The sequence below is a fragment of the Macrotis lagotis genome, chromosome X, assembly GCF_037893015.1.
Source record: "Macrotis lagotis isolate mMagLag1 chromosome X, bilby.v1.9.chrom.fasta, whole genome shotgun sequence".
Lineage (NCBI taxonomy): Eukaryota > Metazoa > Chordata > Mammalia > Peramelemorphia > Peramelidae > Macrotis > Macrotis lagotis.
In genome coordinates, this window is record NC_133666.1 from 537,342,711 (window position 1) to 537,359,959 (window position 17,249).

Consider the following 17,249-nt stretch of genomic DNA (forward strand, 5'->3'; position numbering starts at 1 on the left):
GTTTAGATCTAAAAAGATCAGCAAGTAAACTATGGTCAAGTAACTGAATAAAGTTAATTAAATCAATTCAATTCAACATTTATTAAATAGCTACTGTATCCAAAGCATTGTCATAGACTCTGGGGATATAAAGAAAAAAATGACTCATAAGGGGATTTAATACTTATTTCTATAGTCATATTTTCACATAGTGAATTAGGAAGTCAGATATAATTTCAAAAATTCCAAATTTTATAAATTATTTTGTGTCTATCACTGGAAGCATGGTTTTTGAAAAGCAATAAAACACTGTTTTACCATGAATTAAGGCTTTTTGTTTCTGTAAGAATGTATAATTAACAAAAATTTCAAAATCAATGTGACTAAAACTGAATTTTATCAGGTTTCTCCCCTAAATCCACTCCTCCCTCAAACTTTCCTGTTTCTGTTGAGAACATCAGCATTCTTCAAATCACCCAGATTTGTAATCTTGGGAGTCAACAAAAACTTTTCCCTTTTCCTCACCCCCTAAATCCAGTTTGCCAAGTCATGTACCATTGTCAAAACCATCCCCTTCCTTCCATTCAAATAGCTGTCATCAATTCAGGTACTTATCAACTCCCACTTGGACAACTGTAGTAGTTTCTTTACTCATCTCTCTCTCTTCACTAATCTATCTTGCATTACTAAAGTAACTTTCTAAAGCACAGGCCATCTCTATTTCCTGTTCAAAAAATCTTCAGTAGACACTTATTTCTTTAGAGTAGCTTGGTATTCAAGGTCTTTTATAATCTGGTTCCAAAATACCTTTCAACTGTTATTTCATATTATTCCTATTAATATGGTCTTTAATGTAAGCCAAATAGGATTACTCTTTCAATTCTATGCATTTGTACATTTTATTTCCTGTGCTGAACTTATACTCTTTACCTCTATCAAAACTCTTTCCTCAAGGGCCAGGTCAGGTGTCACTTTATATATCCTCCCCTGATTGGTCTGGCTACTTTCTTCTACCTCAAATTTTCCAATAACACTCAGTCTAGATTTTTTTCCCCAAGCTCCACTCCTTTTCACTACTTATTTTTATAACATGTTTTACTGCCATATCCAATAGAAGCTATCTCTTCCAGGAGAACATAGCACTCCTTGAGAGAAGAATGTGCATTATTTCTGTTTTTTCTCACTAGTACCTGTGCAGTTCCTAAGAAATAGATGCACTGTTTATAAAACTGTTGCAATGAATTAATCAAATCTTTTCATTTGTGTGCCATATCTAATTTTAAAAACCTTGATTTAAAGATATGTAAGTGTAAATAGATATACCAATACATATATACACTTTTAATGTCTTTCCAATCAATCATTCAATCTCAAAAGACTAAGATTTAGGGACACAAATCCTTTTATAATAATAACAAAAAGAATAGTCTCATTATCTGATGATAAATAACACTGGAATTAATTATTTTAAATGAGGTTCAAATAATATGAGTGCTCCCACCAGTTTAGTATCATGATATAAATGCAGCCTTTTGAAACATTATTTCCTAATTCTAAAAACTTTTTCAAGAAAATCAACAACATACAGTTAATAAGGAAAAAATACACTTACTATTGCACTAAGACTTACATACTATGGTGGGAGCATGTGCACCTTTCCACATATCTGCAAATCAGGTGTTTGTTTTTTAAACTTGGCTTAATGTTCTATGCTTTTCCTGAAAATATTTTAAAAATAAGCTGTATTACGGACATAAACAAGCCATACTCTAAGAAATGGACTAAACTTTATATAAATTCATTTTTAAAACCTAAGATAAGGAGAATTTGGTAACATAATTTCATTTTTTGTTATAATACAGTGAAATTCTAAATTTAGTTATTATCTTCAAAGATCCTTAAAAGATGCAAATTCTTGAAAAAACAAGTCATAGTTTTTCTACATATACACAAACAAGTAAACTGTGGTTGACTCATTTGAAAGGGTAACAGGAAGGTTCTGCTGTTCCAGGGTTAGAAAAGACCTGTAGCACAGCCTGGAGTGCCAGGGCGAACCTGCTCCAGGCATCCAGGAACAGACCTCAGGGCATTCAGTCCCTGGCAGTGGTAGTAGAACCCTCTCAGCTCAGGGACTGCCAAGGACAATTTGGAAGATCAGCAGGAAAACTCTGTCACACCAGAGTGAGAGTGCAGTCCAGTCCAGGGCAGGCCGCAGAGCAGACCCAGCCCCGGGGGACCAGGGGTAGGTCTGAGGAGCCACCCAGCAACTGCTTCCAGAGCACTTAGTCCACAGAAGGTAAGGGGGATGGAGGAGATTGCAGAGGTCTCTCCACTTCCCTGGGACAGGACTCTGTTGCTTTGCCCATACTGAGTCTGTCCCCAGTCTCAGGAAAAAGAACAGAAGCACCACAGAGCTCACTATCTCCAACAGAGCACGGACTGGAGCTCCAGGACAGGGGGGAGTGCTTGTGATCATCTACAGGCCAGAGCACAGGCCAAGAAAACAGTAAGAACTTGCTGCAAAAAAATCATCAAAAGCTTGAAAGCAGAGTCCCACCTTAACAAAAAATTAAATCTGGTCATAGGCTGGGGAAATGAGCAAACAACAGGAGAAAAAATCCAACCATGCACAAATTACTTTGATCCTATGGAAGAACAAAATACTCTCAGAAGAAGATAATAAAGTCAAAGCTTCTGCATCCAAAGCCTCCAAGAAAAATATCAATTGGAAGAGCTCAAAATGAATTGAATATCAAGTAAGGGAGGTGGAGGAAAAATTGGGAAGAGAAATGAGAGTGATGAAAAATCATGAAAACCAAGTCAGCAGCTTGGTGAAGGAGATCCAAAAAAATACTAAAGAAAATAGTATCTTAAAAGCCAGTCTTGGAGTGGCTAGGTGGTGCAGTAGATAGAGCACTGGCCCTGGAGTCAGGAGTACCTGAGTTCAAATCTGGACTCAGACACTTAATAATTACCTAGCTGCATGGCCTTGGGCAAGCCACCTGACCCCATTGCCTTGCAAAAAAACTTAAAAACCAAAAACAAACAAACCAAAAAAACCAAAAACAAACAAACAAACAAAAAAAACCTAGTTCAAGTCAAATGGAAAAAACAGTCCAAAAGGCCAATGAGGAAAAGAATGCCTTAAAAAGCTGAATTGGCTAGATGGAAAGAGATACAAAAGTTCTCTGAAGAAAATAATTCCTTAAAATGTAGAATGATGCTAAGGAAAGCTGATAACTTTGTGAGAAATCAAGAAACAATAAAATAAAACCAGAATGAAAAACCAGAAGAAAATGTGAAATATTCCACTGGAAAAACAGATGCAGGAGAGATAATTTAAAAATTATTGTACTACCCTTAAAGTCATGACCAAAAAAAAAGTCCTTAGATTTCATTTTTCAAGAAATTTTCCAGGAAAACTGCTCTGATATACTAGAATCAGAGGATAAAATAGAATTGTAAGAACCCGTAGATCACCTCCTGAAAGAGATCCCAAAATGAAAACTGGTAGTAATATTATAGTCAAATTTCAGAACTCCCAAGTCAAGGAGAAAATATTGCAAGCAACCAGAAAGAAACAACTCAAATATCAAGGTGCTATAGTCAGGATAACACAAGGTTTAACAGACTCTACATTAAGGACTTGGGCTTGGAATGTGATATTCTGTTAAGACTAAAGACTCTGAATTACAACCAAGAATCAACTACCTAACATGCACATCATCTTTCAGGGGAAAAGATTGAATTCAATGAAATAGGGGACTTTCAAACTTTCCTGATGAAACAACCAGAGATGAACAGAAAATCTGATGTTCAATTGCGAGACTCAAGTGAAACAAAAAAAAAGGTAAACAGGAGAGGCAAATCTTAAGGGACTTAATGATGTTTATATTACTCCATGGGAAGATAATACTGATAACTCATATAAACCTTCTCATTTACTAAGGTAGTTAGAAGGAACATAAATAGACAGAGCACAGGAGGGAGTTGAATTTGAAGGGATAATATATTAAAAAGATGGGAGTTTAATGGGTGAGAGAAAGATTCCTGAGAAAGGGAAAGGAGAGGTGGAATGGGGTGAGTTATTTCACATAAAAGAGGCAAGGAAGTTTTTGCAATGGAGTAGAAAGAAGAGGGGAAAAGTAAAGGTGAGTGAATGAGTCTTACTCTCACTGGAATTGGCTCTGAGAGGGAATAACATAAACACTTGATTGGGTATAGAAATGTTTTTTACCCTAGAAAATAGGAGAAGAAAGGCGAGGGGAGGAAGGAGGGAGGTGATAGAAAGGCAGGAAGACTGTGGGATGGGTTATCAGATGCAATACACTTTTGAAGAGGGACAGGATGAAAAGAAAGAAAGAATAGAATAAATGTGGGTGGGGGAAACAGGATGGAGGGAAATAGTTAGCAATAGAAAATGTGGGGAAAATATTGAAACAAGTTTCTCTGATAAAGACTTTCTCAAACATAGAGAACCGAGTAAAATTTATAAAAACTGGGAACCATTCCCCAGTTGATAAATTATCAAGAGATGTGAACAGTTTTCAGAAGAGGTTATCAATACAATATATTTAAATTTTTTTTTCCCCAAAAGTTGTCCTACCTTACTATTTGATAGGATAAATGTCGGTTGGAACAATTCTGATGTACTACCTTGAACCTATTGGATTGGTCAATAGGATAGGAGAAGAAAATGACAACTGTTGGAGGGGATGTAGGGAAAATGAGATATTGATGCGCTGCTGGAGTTCAGAAATGATTCAACAATTCCATAGAGCAATTTGGAACTATACCCAAAGGGCTACAAAACCCTGCCTACCCTTTGGCCTAGCAGTGCCACTGCTAGATCTATCTTCTAGAAATGATGAAATATGAGAAGAAAAGAATATACATGCAAAGAGATAACAGTTCTTTTCTGGTGGTGAAGAACTGGAGAGTAAGGGGATTCCCAGCAGCTGGGGGATGGCTGAACAAATGTGTTTGAGATGAAATGCTGTTCTGTTATGGGAAATGATGAACAGGATGCTCTTAGTAAAAAAATTTACAAAGGCAGGTTAAATGGGAAATGTACCTTATTAAAATGTATCAGTAGGATCAGGATACAGGATGATCAGTTATGAATGACCTACCTTTCCTCAGCAATGCTGTAACCCAAAAGAACTCTGAAGGACTTGTGAGAAAGGATGCTCTCCATCTCAAAGACAGAGCTGATGGTGTCTGAATACAGATTGAAGCGTACTTGCCCCCCCACCCCTTACCTTATTTTTCTTGAGGTTTCTCTTTTTATTGGGGGGGGGGGGGATTACTTTTACAACATAACTATTATAGTAATGTTTTTCATGACTACACAGTTTAAACCCAGACCAAGTAACTTGCTTTCCTAAATGTGGAGCAGTGGGATGGGAGAAAGGTAGAGAATTTGGAAATCAAGATTTTGGAAGTCAGTGTTGAAATTTGTTTTTGCATGTAACTAAAGGGAAAAAAAATTAAAAAGAATACTGAAAAATGCATTTGAGAAGAAATACATTTTCAGGAGAGTTCATTTTTACCACATTTTAATTATATAATGAAAGTGTCTTATATAGTACCATATTTATTCCTGGGCACTAAATTTTAAAAGAGACATTGATAAAACTGGAATATTTGAGAAGGAGGATATCCAAAATGATATGATACCTTAGCTGAAGAAATGAGGGATATTACAGTTAGACACTAAATAGTGTTAGGATAGCTGCCTTGAAATATTTCAAAAATTGTTAGGCAGAAGACAAATTGGACATATGTGTGTGTGTGTGTGTGTGTGTGTGTGTGTGTGTATGTATATATATATATATATATATATATATATATATATATTCTACTATGGGAGCAAGAATCTACGTTAAGAACTGAATAACAGTTTAAGAACTATTTAAAAAATGGAATGCAAAGTACTAAGTATTCTATTACTATAAATGTTCACACAGAGACTACATGACTTGTTTGGCCTGCTGTGCAAATTCCTGCAGGGAGGTGGTGAAAATCACTGTTAATTGTTGGCATCACCTGGTGGCAAACATCCCCCAGTGACTTATTTAAATTGAGTTTCATTCCAAATAGATTCATGTTAGAAACATCTTAAACCTTAAACAAAACTTAATCTTTGATCCATTTCTAAAAGTCTTAGTCAAAAGCATATGAATTATCATGAAATACTAATTCCCCAAAAATATTAAGATTAGGAATTGTAAAATACACAATTACTTAGAATGACTATAGAGAACAATGTAAAATTAGTAAATGTTAATAATGTGAAATTTCAAAGAATTATTTTGTTTTGAAAGGTAATTAATATAATCTACAATTACCTATTTTAGTTTCTCTCTTTAACAATGAAAATTGATGGTAAGGATCACCTCACAGAAAATTAGATATGAATAATCCCATTTTTAGTTAAAGAAAATTAGGATATTTTTCAAAGCATTCAAGATATGCTTAGGGAGACTGCAGTAAAATATCAAAGGTAATTTTCAAAACACACTGGAGAATACATAAAATAAAAGCTATAAAATAATGATACTGTAATTTATTTGAAGGAATATCAAAATGTTTAGAAATATTACAATAAAATATTTTTAAAATCTAAAAATATGAATATATTATTTTTATCATTAGAGAAGTTTCTTTTAAAAATATCAGTCATATTCATTTAAAAATATATTAACCTTTCATTTAATTTGCAAAATGGTTTATTTGGTTATGTAGCCATTCATTTTGCTAATTTCTAGTCAGGGAAGGAGCCTTGAGTCACAAAGATAAATAGTCAACTGGTTTTTCTGTCAACTAAGAACTAGTTGAACTTTTCAACTTCTTGTTTTCAATTTCCTCTTCTGCAATATGAATATAATATCCTTGTCTCAGCTAGAAAGTGAAAATTGCACAGATTTTTAAGGACCCGAGTTCAAATTCCAAACTCTGATATTAATATACATGGCTGCCCTCAGGTAATTCATTTAACTTTTCTGGCTCTCAATTTCCTCATTTTATAAAATAATTTAATGATCTCTAAATGACATTCTTGATGAGTCTTCTTTTCCATTTCTATTGTAGGATGCTTCCTGTCTGTCTCCTGGGCAAAGTGATCTTTCTCACATTTGTCTTTGTACTGTTTTCCTTCCTCACTTCTAATTTCTAGCTTTTTTCCTAAAGCTCAATTTGTGCTTCTTTCTATATCAGTGGTATTAAACTAAAAGTAGAAAAAAATGTCATTAAACCATACATAAGGATTTCTGCGGACCATACAATAACTTGATTTTAAAATATAATATTATTTATACTTTGTTATATTTTCATTTATTTATTTTGTTAAACCTCTCCCAATTTCATTTAATCTGTTGTTAGCCTCATTTCAGGTGGTTTGAAGGCAACCTGTGGCCCATGGGCCATGTGTCTAAAGTATCTTTTCTATGTGAAGCTTTTATTGATCTGCTCAAATGTTACTGCTTTCCTTCCTAAGTTATATTTGTTATGTGTGTATGTGACTGCTTGCATGTGTTCATGTGTATGCACATTGACTTCTCAAATGTTGAGAGGCAGGGACTTTCATTTTTGTCTTTCTATGGCTAACATCTATCAGTACCTGCCATAAAAGAGATATTTAAGAAATGTTTATTGGTTGCCAGATTAGAGAAAAATTCTTTCTTACATTATCTATCCTGTGGTAGTAGATTTCATGAATGACAGAAAACAAAGGGCATGGATAATTCAACAATTTAAAAGATATATGAATATTTAAAATGTTTTTGTGGCTATGTCTAAATATATATATATATACACATACATATACATATATATATGTATATTAGCTCTGATTTGTCTGACTCAAAACCTATTTGATCTTTTTTAACTTTTTTAATTACTTTTGTTATAACTCAATAAACATTTATATAGGTTGCCTGTAATTGTTATCCTTTGTTTAAAGTTCATGCCTTTTATACTTCTTTTTCTTCTTGAGTAGATAAAAAAGAGGACAACAGATAATGCTGATAATATGGACTTTTTAATATCACGTGAAGTACCATTAATTTATTATTAAAGGCAGCCCAAATTTTGACAAAAGGTATGTCATTATGCCAGAGTAGGAAATGTTTGATCAGGGACTACTATACTTTTTTTTACTATATATTATTTGGCAAAAAAAAAAAAAACCTACAAAAAAAGTACAATCCCCCCAACTCAAACATTATGTTTTAAAAACCACAATAATAAGCTTTTAAGATACTGAATTAACACTTACCTTTGACTTCAGCATGAACCACAGCAGACTGAGAAATCAGTTGATAAGTTTCAAAGCCCAAATAGGACAATGCTGAGATTATAAGGCCACTTCTGAAAACTACAGCATTTCCAAAAATCTAAGGAAGCAAACATCAATTATCAAATGGCTACAAAATGTGATTTGATATCCTTGATGAAAAATATCATTTTTTTCCTGTTTGTTTCTTTCCTCCTAAATAATACTTTTTAAGGATAAGAAATAGTCAAAGAAAGAAATTAGTTATTTTGACAAATTCTTTAGTAAGGTAAGTTTCTTGCATACCAATGCAACATTTATAATCAAGATTTTCTTCACTTCTCAGAGACAAGAAGATTTAATACAATCTAGTAAATAAGGCTAGCTCTTGTAGGGTAAACTCGTGTGAGGCCACACTAACAAAGTTATTTTTTAAGCTGGATAAAAATTGTAATTTGTTTGTGGAATGAATATTCACAGTAACAAAAAAAGTATGATTATAGAATCATATATCTGGAGCAGGAAGATACCTCAGTAACCATCTAGTCAATTTTATGGATGGTCTACAGGGCATTATATATTATATATTATATAGAGGAGGAAACTGAGATCTATGGAGGGTCATATAAGGAAGTAAAAGCTATAAAATTAAAAGCTATAAAAAATGGAATTTGAAGCCAAGTTCCAGAACCACTGCACAAGTTCCCCCAGCTTGACAAAATGATACTCCTTTCTAGTTCAGTATTATATCACCCTCTGGCAAAGGGCACTGTTGGATAAGCACCAGGAGTTCATTGAGGGATTTAGTTCCCCGTTTCCAGTCATTCATCACATGTTCACACTCCTGTTCCTACCACACAACTCTGGTTCTGTACGGAGTATAGCTGCTCCCAAGGGACTCAAGGATATCGTTCTAAGAAATGCCATCCATTAGAAGTGTCTCAAGACCTAAGGAGGCTTGCACTATGGGCTCTTCTTTCATGTATGAAAGTGGCCTCAGCCTCAGTGGCTTTAAGCCCTCCTTGGGGGGGGGGGCTTCCATTTGCAAATATCATTTTCCTCTCTCTGAAGTTAAACTTGTGTTTGTGTCTTGACTCTCCCATTCTCCCATCTCCAGCCTGCTCTGCTTTGGTTCTGGCCAACTGCAGGTTGGAGACCGGTTTTGGTCCTGCTGAGTTGAGTATATACTGATTGCTGAGAATTACATGCTTTTGATGAAGCTTGATTACAAGGGCACTACAGAGAGGAAATGAACCTGGACCAGAACAAACTGGAAAAAGGGAATAAGACAAGAGGGGCAAGCAACTACATAAGTACAACAGTGGGGCAGAACACATAAGATGAACCTTCTACCCATAGAACTTCTACATCAAAGGTAAACAAACAGAGGAACAGGCCATTATGCAATCAGAGAGGGGGCAATATTGTGTAATTTTAAAATAAGGGTAATAATTAATGATACAAACCTCTGTTCTAGGTAATTAGAAAATAAACCTTTATTAGCACCTACTATGGGCCAGGCAAGGTGCTAAGCACTAAGTATGTCAAAGCAGACCCTTTCCTTTCAGTCTAATGGAGGAGACAACATGTTTACAGCTATGCACAAACAAGACAGTTGTTCAATAAATGTGGCACTATAATTAGGAAGATTCAGAAAAGGGCTCCTGTAGAAGATAAGAGTTTGAAATAGTACTTGAAGAAAGCAAGGGAAAGAAACCCAGAGACCAGAGTCAGGAGATGGACTGTCTGGGGAAGGAAACAGCCAGGAAGTCTGAGTCCCAAGACCAAGGAGAGTGTGGAGGGGGTGAAGGTGCAAGAAGACTGGAAAGGTACAGGGGGAATGGATTATCAATGACTCTGAATGCCAAAGGATTTTGTACTGGATCTTGGAGATGATAGGGCATTTTCTGAATAGTTGAGGTCAATAGATCACTTTGACAGCTGATGAAGAATGAAGTGGAGTAGAGTTTATAGCAGCATTTGTCCCGGTATAAGGTGATAAATAAGGTCCTAGACCAGGGTAGTGGTATGGTCAAAGGAGAGAAAGGGGTGTATGCAAGAGAGCTTATGAAGGCCATGGTAGCAAACTGGATATGACAAGGGGAGACAATAAGGAATCTAGGATAACTAGTTTGTTAGGTGCCTGAGAAGATAAAGGTGCCCTTAATAGTAAAAGGCAAGTCCAGAAGAGGGTAAGGTTTAGTGGGAAAGATGATGAATTCAATTTTGGATATGCTGTGTTTGAGATATCTGGGGGACATCCATTTTGAGATGTTCCACGGGAAGCTGGCTATATGAAACCAGAAGCAGAAAGGTAGAGCTGGATAAATCAATTTGAGCATCATTAGCATAACCGAACCATGGTAACTGAATTCATGGAAAATAATGAGATTACCAACTGAAATATTACCTTGGGAGAAGAGAACTGAACCCAAGTTAGAAGGTACAGGACTCATCAACTAACTGGATATGGGGATTTAGGTTTGCAGGTCACACTGGGATATTCAGTCCCTAGTTAAATTGAGTGAGGGATGAATAAAACTATCATTAAATAAGTAAATGATGGAGCATTTATTTATTCTTTTGTCTAGAAGATTAAAACTCCACGTGTACATCCAGGCAGAGCAATTCAATAATAGGCAGTTGGAAGTATATTATTAGCACTTTGGAATTATGGCGGCGAGGAGAATGATTTGGGAGTCAGAGGAATAGAGGCGATCATTGAAGCCAGACGCAGGAATAGATGAGATTGTAAAGGGCAAAACTGTGGAAAACAAAATGAAGAGTTCAAGGATGGAAGCAGGGCGCACACTCAAGTTGAAGAGGTCAAAGGGCGAGGGGAAAGCCAGCAAATCTGGGGGAAAAAGTTAAAAGGGAATGAAAAAATCCAGTCTCAGACACATAATAATTTACCTAGCTGCGTGGCCTTGGGCAAGCCGCTTAAGCCCATTGGCTTGCAAAAAACCTAAAAAAAAGGGGGGGGAATTAAGGAGTTACAGAGAAATTCAGGGAGGAAAAAATTAAAAAGAGAGAGAGGTTGGGCAATAGTGTCAAAGTTTGAGTGAAAAAGGTCATTAGAGACTTTGGAAAGAAACAGCTGCCTAAGAGCTGTGGCGTCAGAAAGTGAGCAGCCAATAAGAAAGCTCTCATCTAAGAAACAAATTAAATATCATTTGTAATAAATAAAATGGAAAGGGCAGTCATCTGTAACTGCGAATCGCAGAACGGTGCAATGCTGCGCCAGGAAGGGCCCTTAGGGACCCCCCCCCCCGCGACCCCCTCATTTTGAACACAAGGCCTGGGTCGGCCGGCAGGTTCTGGGCTCCGGTAGGAAAGGCGCCGCCGGCCCCAGGCCCGGGCGCTCTCCTCGCGGGCAATGGGGCCCAGGCCCGGCCGCGGGCTCCTCGGGTGCAGCGGGGGCCCGGCCCGGCGCGAGCGCGCGCTGCTCTGCTTACAAGCCCGGGGCCCGGAGAACGAGGCCCGAGCGAAGGGGTTCCTTTAAGAGCAAATCCGGGCCCTCGGGAGGTCAAGGGGTCAGAGGTCGAGGCCGGGCCGCCCCGGTGAGCGCGCGTCCCTTCCCCCCGCTCCCGCCCCGGAGCCCGGCACCCACCCGGGGAGGCGGCGTACCTCGCTGCCGCCCGGCCGCCCGCCGCCCGCCGCCCCGGCCCTCGCCGAAGCCGGGACCCCCGAGCGAAGATAGGTGAGGAGCCCGCGCAGCCGCCGCGCCGCCGCCATGGCCGGGACTGAGGCCGGAGGCGGCCCCCGTCCCGCCCGGCACGTTCCGGGCCCGCCCCCGGGCCCGCGGAAGCCCGGAGCCTGCCGCCAGGGGCCGCTGCTCGGCTGGGGGCCTCCTGCGCTCGCTGCCCTCCGCGCCCCGGGCCAGCCGGACCTGGCCACGGAGCCACGTCTAGAGCGGTTCCTGCGGGCTACGTCTAGTCTGTGCCTGCATCTGTGATCTATGTATGTCTACAATCTATACCCGTAATGGAACCCGTATCTGTAATCAGTCTCTAATCTATGCCTATGATTTGTCTATTTCTATATCTAATCTAAATGTTCTATGTATGTCTCTATCTAATCTATGTCTACGACTGTATCTATCTGTCTAGATCTATTTCTATGATCTATATCTATATCTGGTCTATATATATCTATGATATACCTATATCTATAATCTATAATGTACTCCATATCTGTAATCAATCTCTAATCTATTTCTATGATTTGTCTATTTCTATATCTAATCTAAATCTATATGAACTATCTATATCTAATCTATGTCTATGACTATATGTAGATCTATTTCTATGATGTATATCTATATATGATCTATATATATCTATGATATACCTATCTCTATAATCTAATCCATATCTATAATCAATATCTAATCTATATCTATGATTTCTCTTTCTATATCTAATGTAAATCTATATGATCTATCTATATCTATATCTAATCTATGTCTATGATTATCTATTCTATATCTTTATATCTAGATCTATTTCTATGATCTATATCTATATCTGATCTATATATATCTATGATATACCTATATCTATAATCTATACCTATAATCTAATCCATATATATAATCAACATCTAATCTATAGATCTATTTCTATGATCTATTTCTATATATAATCTAAATCTATCTGTCTATGATTATCTATATCTATATATCTAGATCTAGATCTATTTCTATGATCTATATTTAACTATCTATGATATACCTATATCCATTATCTATACCTATAATTATATTTATAATCAATATCTAATCTATATAACTATTTCTATGATCTATTTCTATATCTAATCTATATCTATATGATCTATCTATATATCTAATCTATGTCTATGATCTATCTATATATCTGTAATCTATACCTATAATCTATATAACCAAAATCTAATCTATATCTATGATCTATCTATATCCATATCTATATATCTATTTCTATGATCTATTTATATCTATACCTATAATCTAATCTATAATATCTTTCTATATCTAATCTATATTTCTATATCTATATATGATCTATATCTGTATCTATAATCTATATCTATAATCGATATCTAATCTATATCTAATCCATAGCTATTTCTATATCTATATACCTATATCTGCATCTAATCTATATTTCTATAACTATAGTTCTATTTCTATATCTATATCTAATCTATGTCTGTATTTTTATCTACATCTATATCTATCGATCTATCTATATCTCTATATAGATATGTTTTGCCTTTCTTTATGTCCTCTGCTTCTTGCACACAGTGCTGTTTGGCTAACTTGACTCTGCACCAGGCGGCCCACCCGGTGCCGATAGATGGTGCAAGAATCTCCTAGCGGGCAGCCAGGCCTAAGGGAAGCCTGGGCCAAACCGAGTGCCCGGAGAGTGGCCCCTGACGCAGAGCTTTAGAGGCTGCAGAGCACAGCGTCCCTTAGGGCAGGGGTCCCAAACCTTTGTGGGTGAGTCTAGGATTGTCCTGGCTGGAGTCACGTCACTACGTGGAATCATTCACCCTCAGTCTACTTCTGTTAAGTACATACTAACTAGGAAACTAGGTGATGAAGTGAATAAACTGGGGACCCATCCAGAAAACACCACTAGCTGTGGGGCTGAGAACAAGTTTGCTTCTGTTCCCTCATCTGTAAAGTGATCTGGGGAAGGAAATGGCAATGGTAATTAGAAGTAGAATTTGAACCCAGATCTTCCTTAGCTACAGATACAAATGGAAAGTTAATAAAGCTCAAAGCCTGCTACATAATAAGTGCTACAGAAATCTGGCTATTATGACACTCTCCATTTTTTTTTGGTCAGTCAGTAGGGTTGTGTGACTTGCCCAAGGTCACACAGCTACTAAGTATCAGGTGTCTGAGGTGGATTTGGTTTTTTTTTAAATGCTTTTATTATATTTTGGGGTTTTTTTTTGCAAGGCAGTGGGGTTAAGTAACTTGCCCAAGGTCACATAGCTAGGTAATTAAGTGTCTGAAGGCACATTTGAACTCAGGTAATCCTGACTCCAGGGCCAGTTCTCTATCCACTGGGCCATCTAGCTGCCCCCATCATGCTCTATATTAATAATGTTTCCAATTGTAAAGTTGAAAATTGATTTTAATTCTATTTTTAAGGCTTAGTCAAGCTGACTAATACTGTGAGTATGAACTCCTTAACCTTGTAACTTCCCCTGGCGGGAAAAACATGTCTTAGTTTGCCACAGCTTCATTATACTCACCATCCAACTGACTGATACTCATCTAGACTGACTAGTTTTCTTACTGGTATAGCCTGCTTTGGCAGGTTTTGTTTTTTATTTTGATATAGTGGATAGAAAGCTGACCTGGAAGTCAGAATAACTTGAGTTCATTCACCACCTCTGGCATGTAATGGTTGTGATCTTAGACAATTCATTTAACCTCTCTAAGACAATAAATTTCATATGTGCTCATTTATATTTTAAAGGAAATTTCAAAAAATAAAAATGTTTCTTAGGGGGTACATGTGACTCACTAAAAAAAAGCTAAATATTATCAAAAGCATGCTGAATTTGAAGTCATAAGTCCTGAATTCACATCTTGGTTGTATTACTTGCTAGCACTTGGGTCACTTCTCTGAAAATTACTTTCAGCTACCAGATCCCATGATCCAATAATTATTTGACTGATACGATAAGGAAAAGTCTGGAAGAGGAGGTCATATTTAATCTAGGTCTTGTAGGATTTCAGTAGGTGAAGAGATGAGAATAGAGGGAATGAAGGGCATTCTACTTTGGCAGAACACTAAAAGAGAAGCATGGAAATGAAAAAAACTTAAGAAATGAAAAGTGATTGACTAAAACTAATTTGGGGGATAAAAATCCACTTAAAAAATATAGACTCCTCTGAGCAAAAAAAAAAAGTTTATTTTGGCTTTTCTCAAGAAAAGGACACGCTCCAAGTCTCACAAAGGTAGTGAAGATCAAGGAGCTGCCCCAGATTTACAGTCAAGCAAGATTATATGGCCTAACTCAATCCCCTCCTCCTCCCTATCATCCCTCTCTGTCAACTCATTGGTTAGTCTTCAGAGTTACATTCTGCTTGTGAAAATCTACCCCAGCAACAAAGAAAAAGAATGAAAGGTTTTCATAAAATATTACCTTACCATCCAGATAGTGAGAATAACCCTCAGGATTATAACTTTCTTATTAAAGTAATGTAATTTGTCTTGGAATACAAGGTCTAGGAACAGTCTAGTTATCATCAAACAAGAGGAGTCTTATGAGCTTCTTTGGAATGCAAGGTTTTTCTCATGGGAACAGTCTACTGCTCTCCCAGTTAAGAGTTTTATCATCAAATGGGGACTAACTAAGAATGCAAGGTCTTTCTGGAAATGGTCCACTATTCCCCTGCCCCCAACAGAATCAGGAGGGTGCCTGACTTGGAATGCAAGGTCTCTAAGAATAGTCTAAGAGTAATAGTTTGTCATTGTTTTAATAATTTTTAACCCTGAGAGGACTTCACTAGGAATATTAACTCTTAAGAGGGAATATTCTACTCACTAAGGACCTCTTTTTTAATATAGAGAAAAAAAAATGACAGAATTTCAAAGTTGGAAGGAAAGTCCTCTGCCCTTTACTTCAACCCATAACCCCCAAAAGAATCCTTTTAAAAAGACACCAAAGATCTGCGGCTGGATGGCTCAGTGGATAGAGCACTGGCCCTGGAGTCAGGAGTACCTGAGTTCAAATCTGGCCTCAGACACTTAAAAATTACCTAGCTGTGTGGCCTTGGGCAAGACACTTAACCCCATTGCCTTGCAAAAAAACTAAAAAAAGAAAAGAGACACCAAAGAAACAATCATCCAACCTTTGCTTGAAAATCTCTGATGAGGTGGAGAACAATATGGAACTATGCTCAATGAGCAATAAAGCTGTTCATACCCTTTGACTCAGTAATTCTAATTCTAGGCCTATATCTAGAAGAAATAATTAAAAATGGGGAAAATTCCACGTGTTTTGTAATGGCAAAGAATTGGAAATTGAGGGGATGCCCATCAATTGGGGATTGGTCAAACAAGTAATGGTACACAAATATTATGGAATACTATTGTTCTGTAGGAAACTGTCTCTAGAGAAGCATGGAATGAGTTATGGGATCTGATGCTGAGCAAAGGGAGCAGAACCAAGAGAACAATGTACACATTAACAACAACATTGTGAAAACAATTATGAAAAAGTAAAAAAAACACCCAAAACGACAACATTGTGAGATGATCAATCTTGATAGAAGGAGCTCCTCTCAGTAGTTCAGAGAGCTAGGACAACCCTATTAGACTGCTCTGGACAATACTATCTGCATCCAGAGGAAGAAAAACAAAACAAAAATCCTTCAGAATCTGATGAACACAATATTTATTTTTAAAAAAATATCTCTTAATTTATTTCTTTCCCTTAATCCTAATTTCTCATACTGAAAATGATTAATCAGTAAACATGCTTTACAGAAACGTGCATGTACAGTATTAACCTATTTGCTACTGAGGTGAGGGGGATGGGAAAAGAAATTTTGTTAACTTAAAAAATATATAATATATATGCATATGGATGAATGTTGAACCTTTATAACATGTATTTGAAAAAATTAAGTATCAATTTAAAAAAAAGGAGAACCCTCTTAAGGCAAACTATTTCATTTTTGCATAGCTCCAAAGAAAGAGAATAGAGCATTTTCAAGATAGGAGGCAGACTGGGTAAAAATTCTGGACTTTGTTCAGGAAGACTGGAATTCAAATCCTGTCTCAGATACTAAATGTGATCACAGACAAGTCACCTACCTCCCAGAGTTTATTATAAGGATCAAATGTAATAAGCTTTTTTTAAACATTAAAAGCACCTTATAAACACTAGATATTATTATTATAATTATTCCATCTCCCATCTCTACACTTTTCACTTTCTGTCCTTCATGCCTGAACTTATTCTTTCTTTACCTCTGCCTCTTAGA

At 36.9% G+C, this 17,249-nt stretch overlaps 1 protein-coding gene across 1 annotated transcript in view; it reads right to left on the reverse strand.

Moving 5' to 3' along the window:
• The window catches only part of RMDN1 (regulator of microtubule dynamics 1), a 37,174-nt gene extending 25,166 nt beyond the window's left edge, over positions 1-12,008 (reverse strand). The window contains exons 1-2 of the mRNA XM_074199598.1: positions 11,882-12,008; positions 8,258-8,375 (exon numbers count right to left, since the gene is read on the reverse strand). Of these exons, the coding sequence (XP_074055699.1) occupies positions 8,258-8,375; positions 11,882-11,989 (226 nt within the window). The 5' untranslated portion in view covers positions 11,990-12,008. The remainder of the gene's footprint in view (positions 1-8,257; positions 8,376-11,881) is intronic.
• Between the last annotated feature and the right edge of the window lie 5,241 nt (positions 12,009-17,249).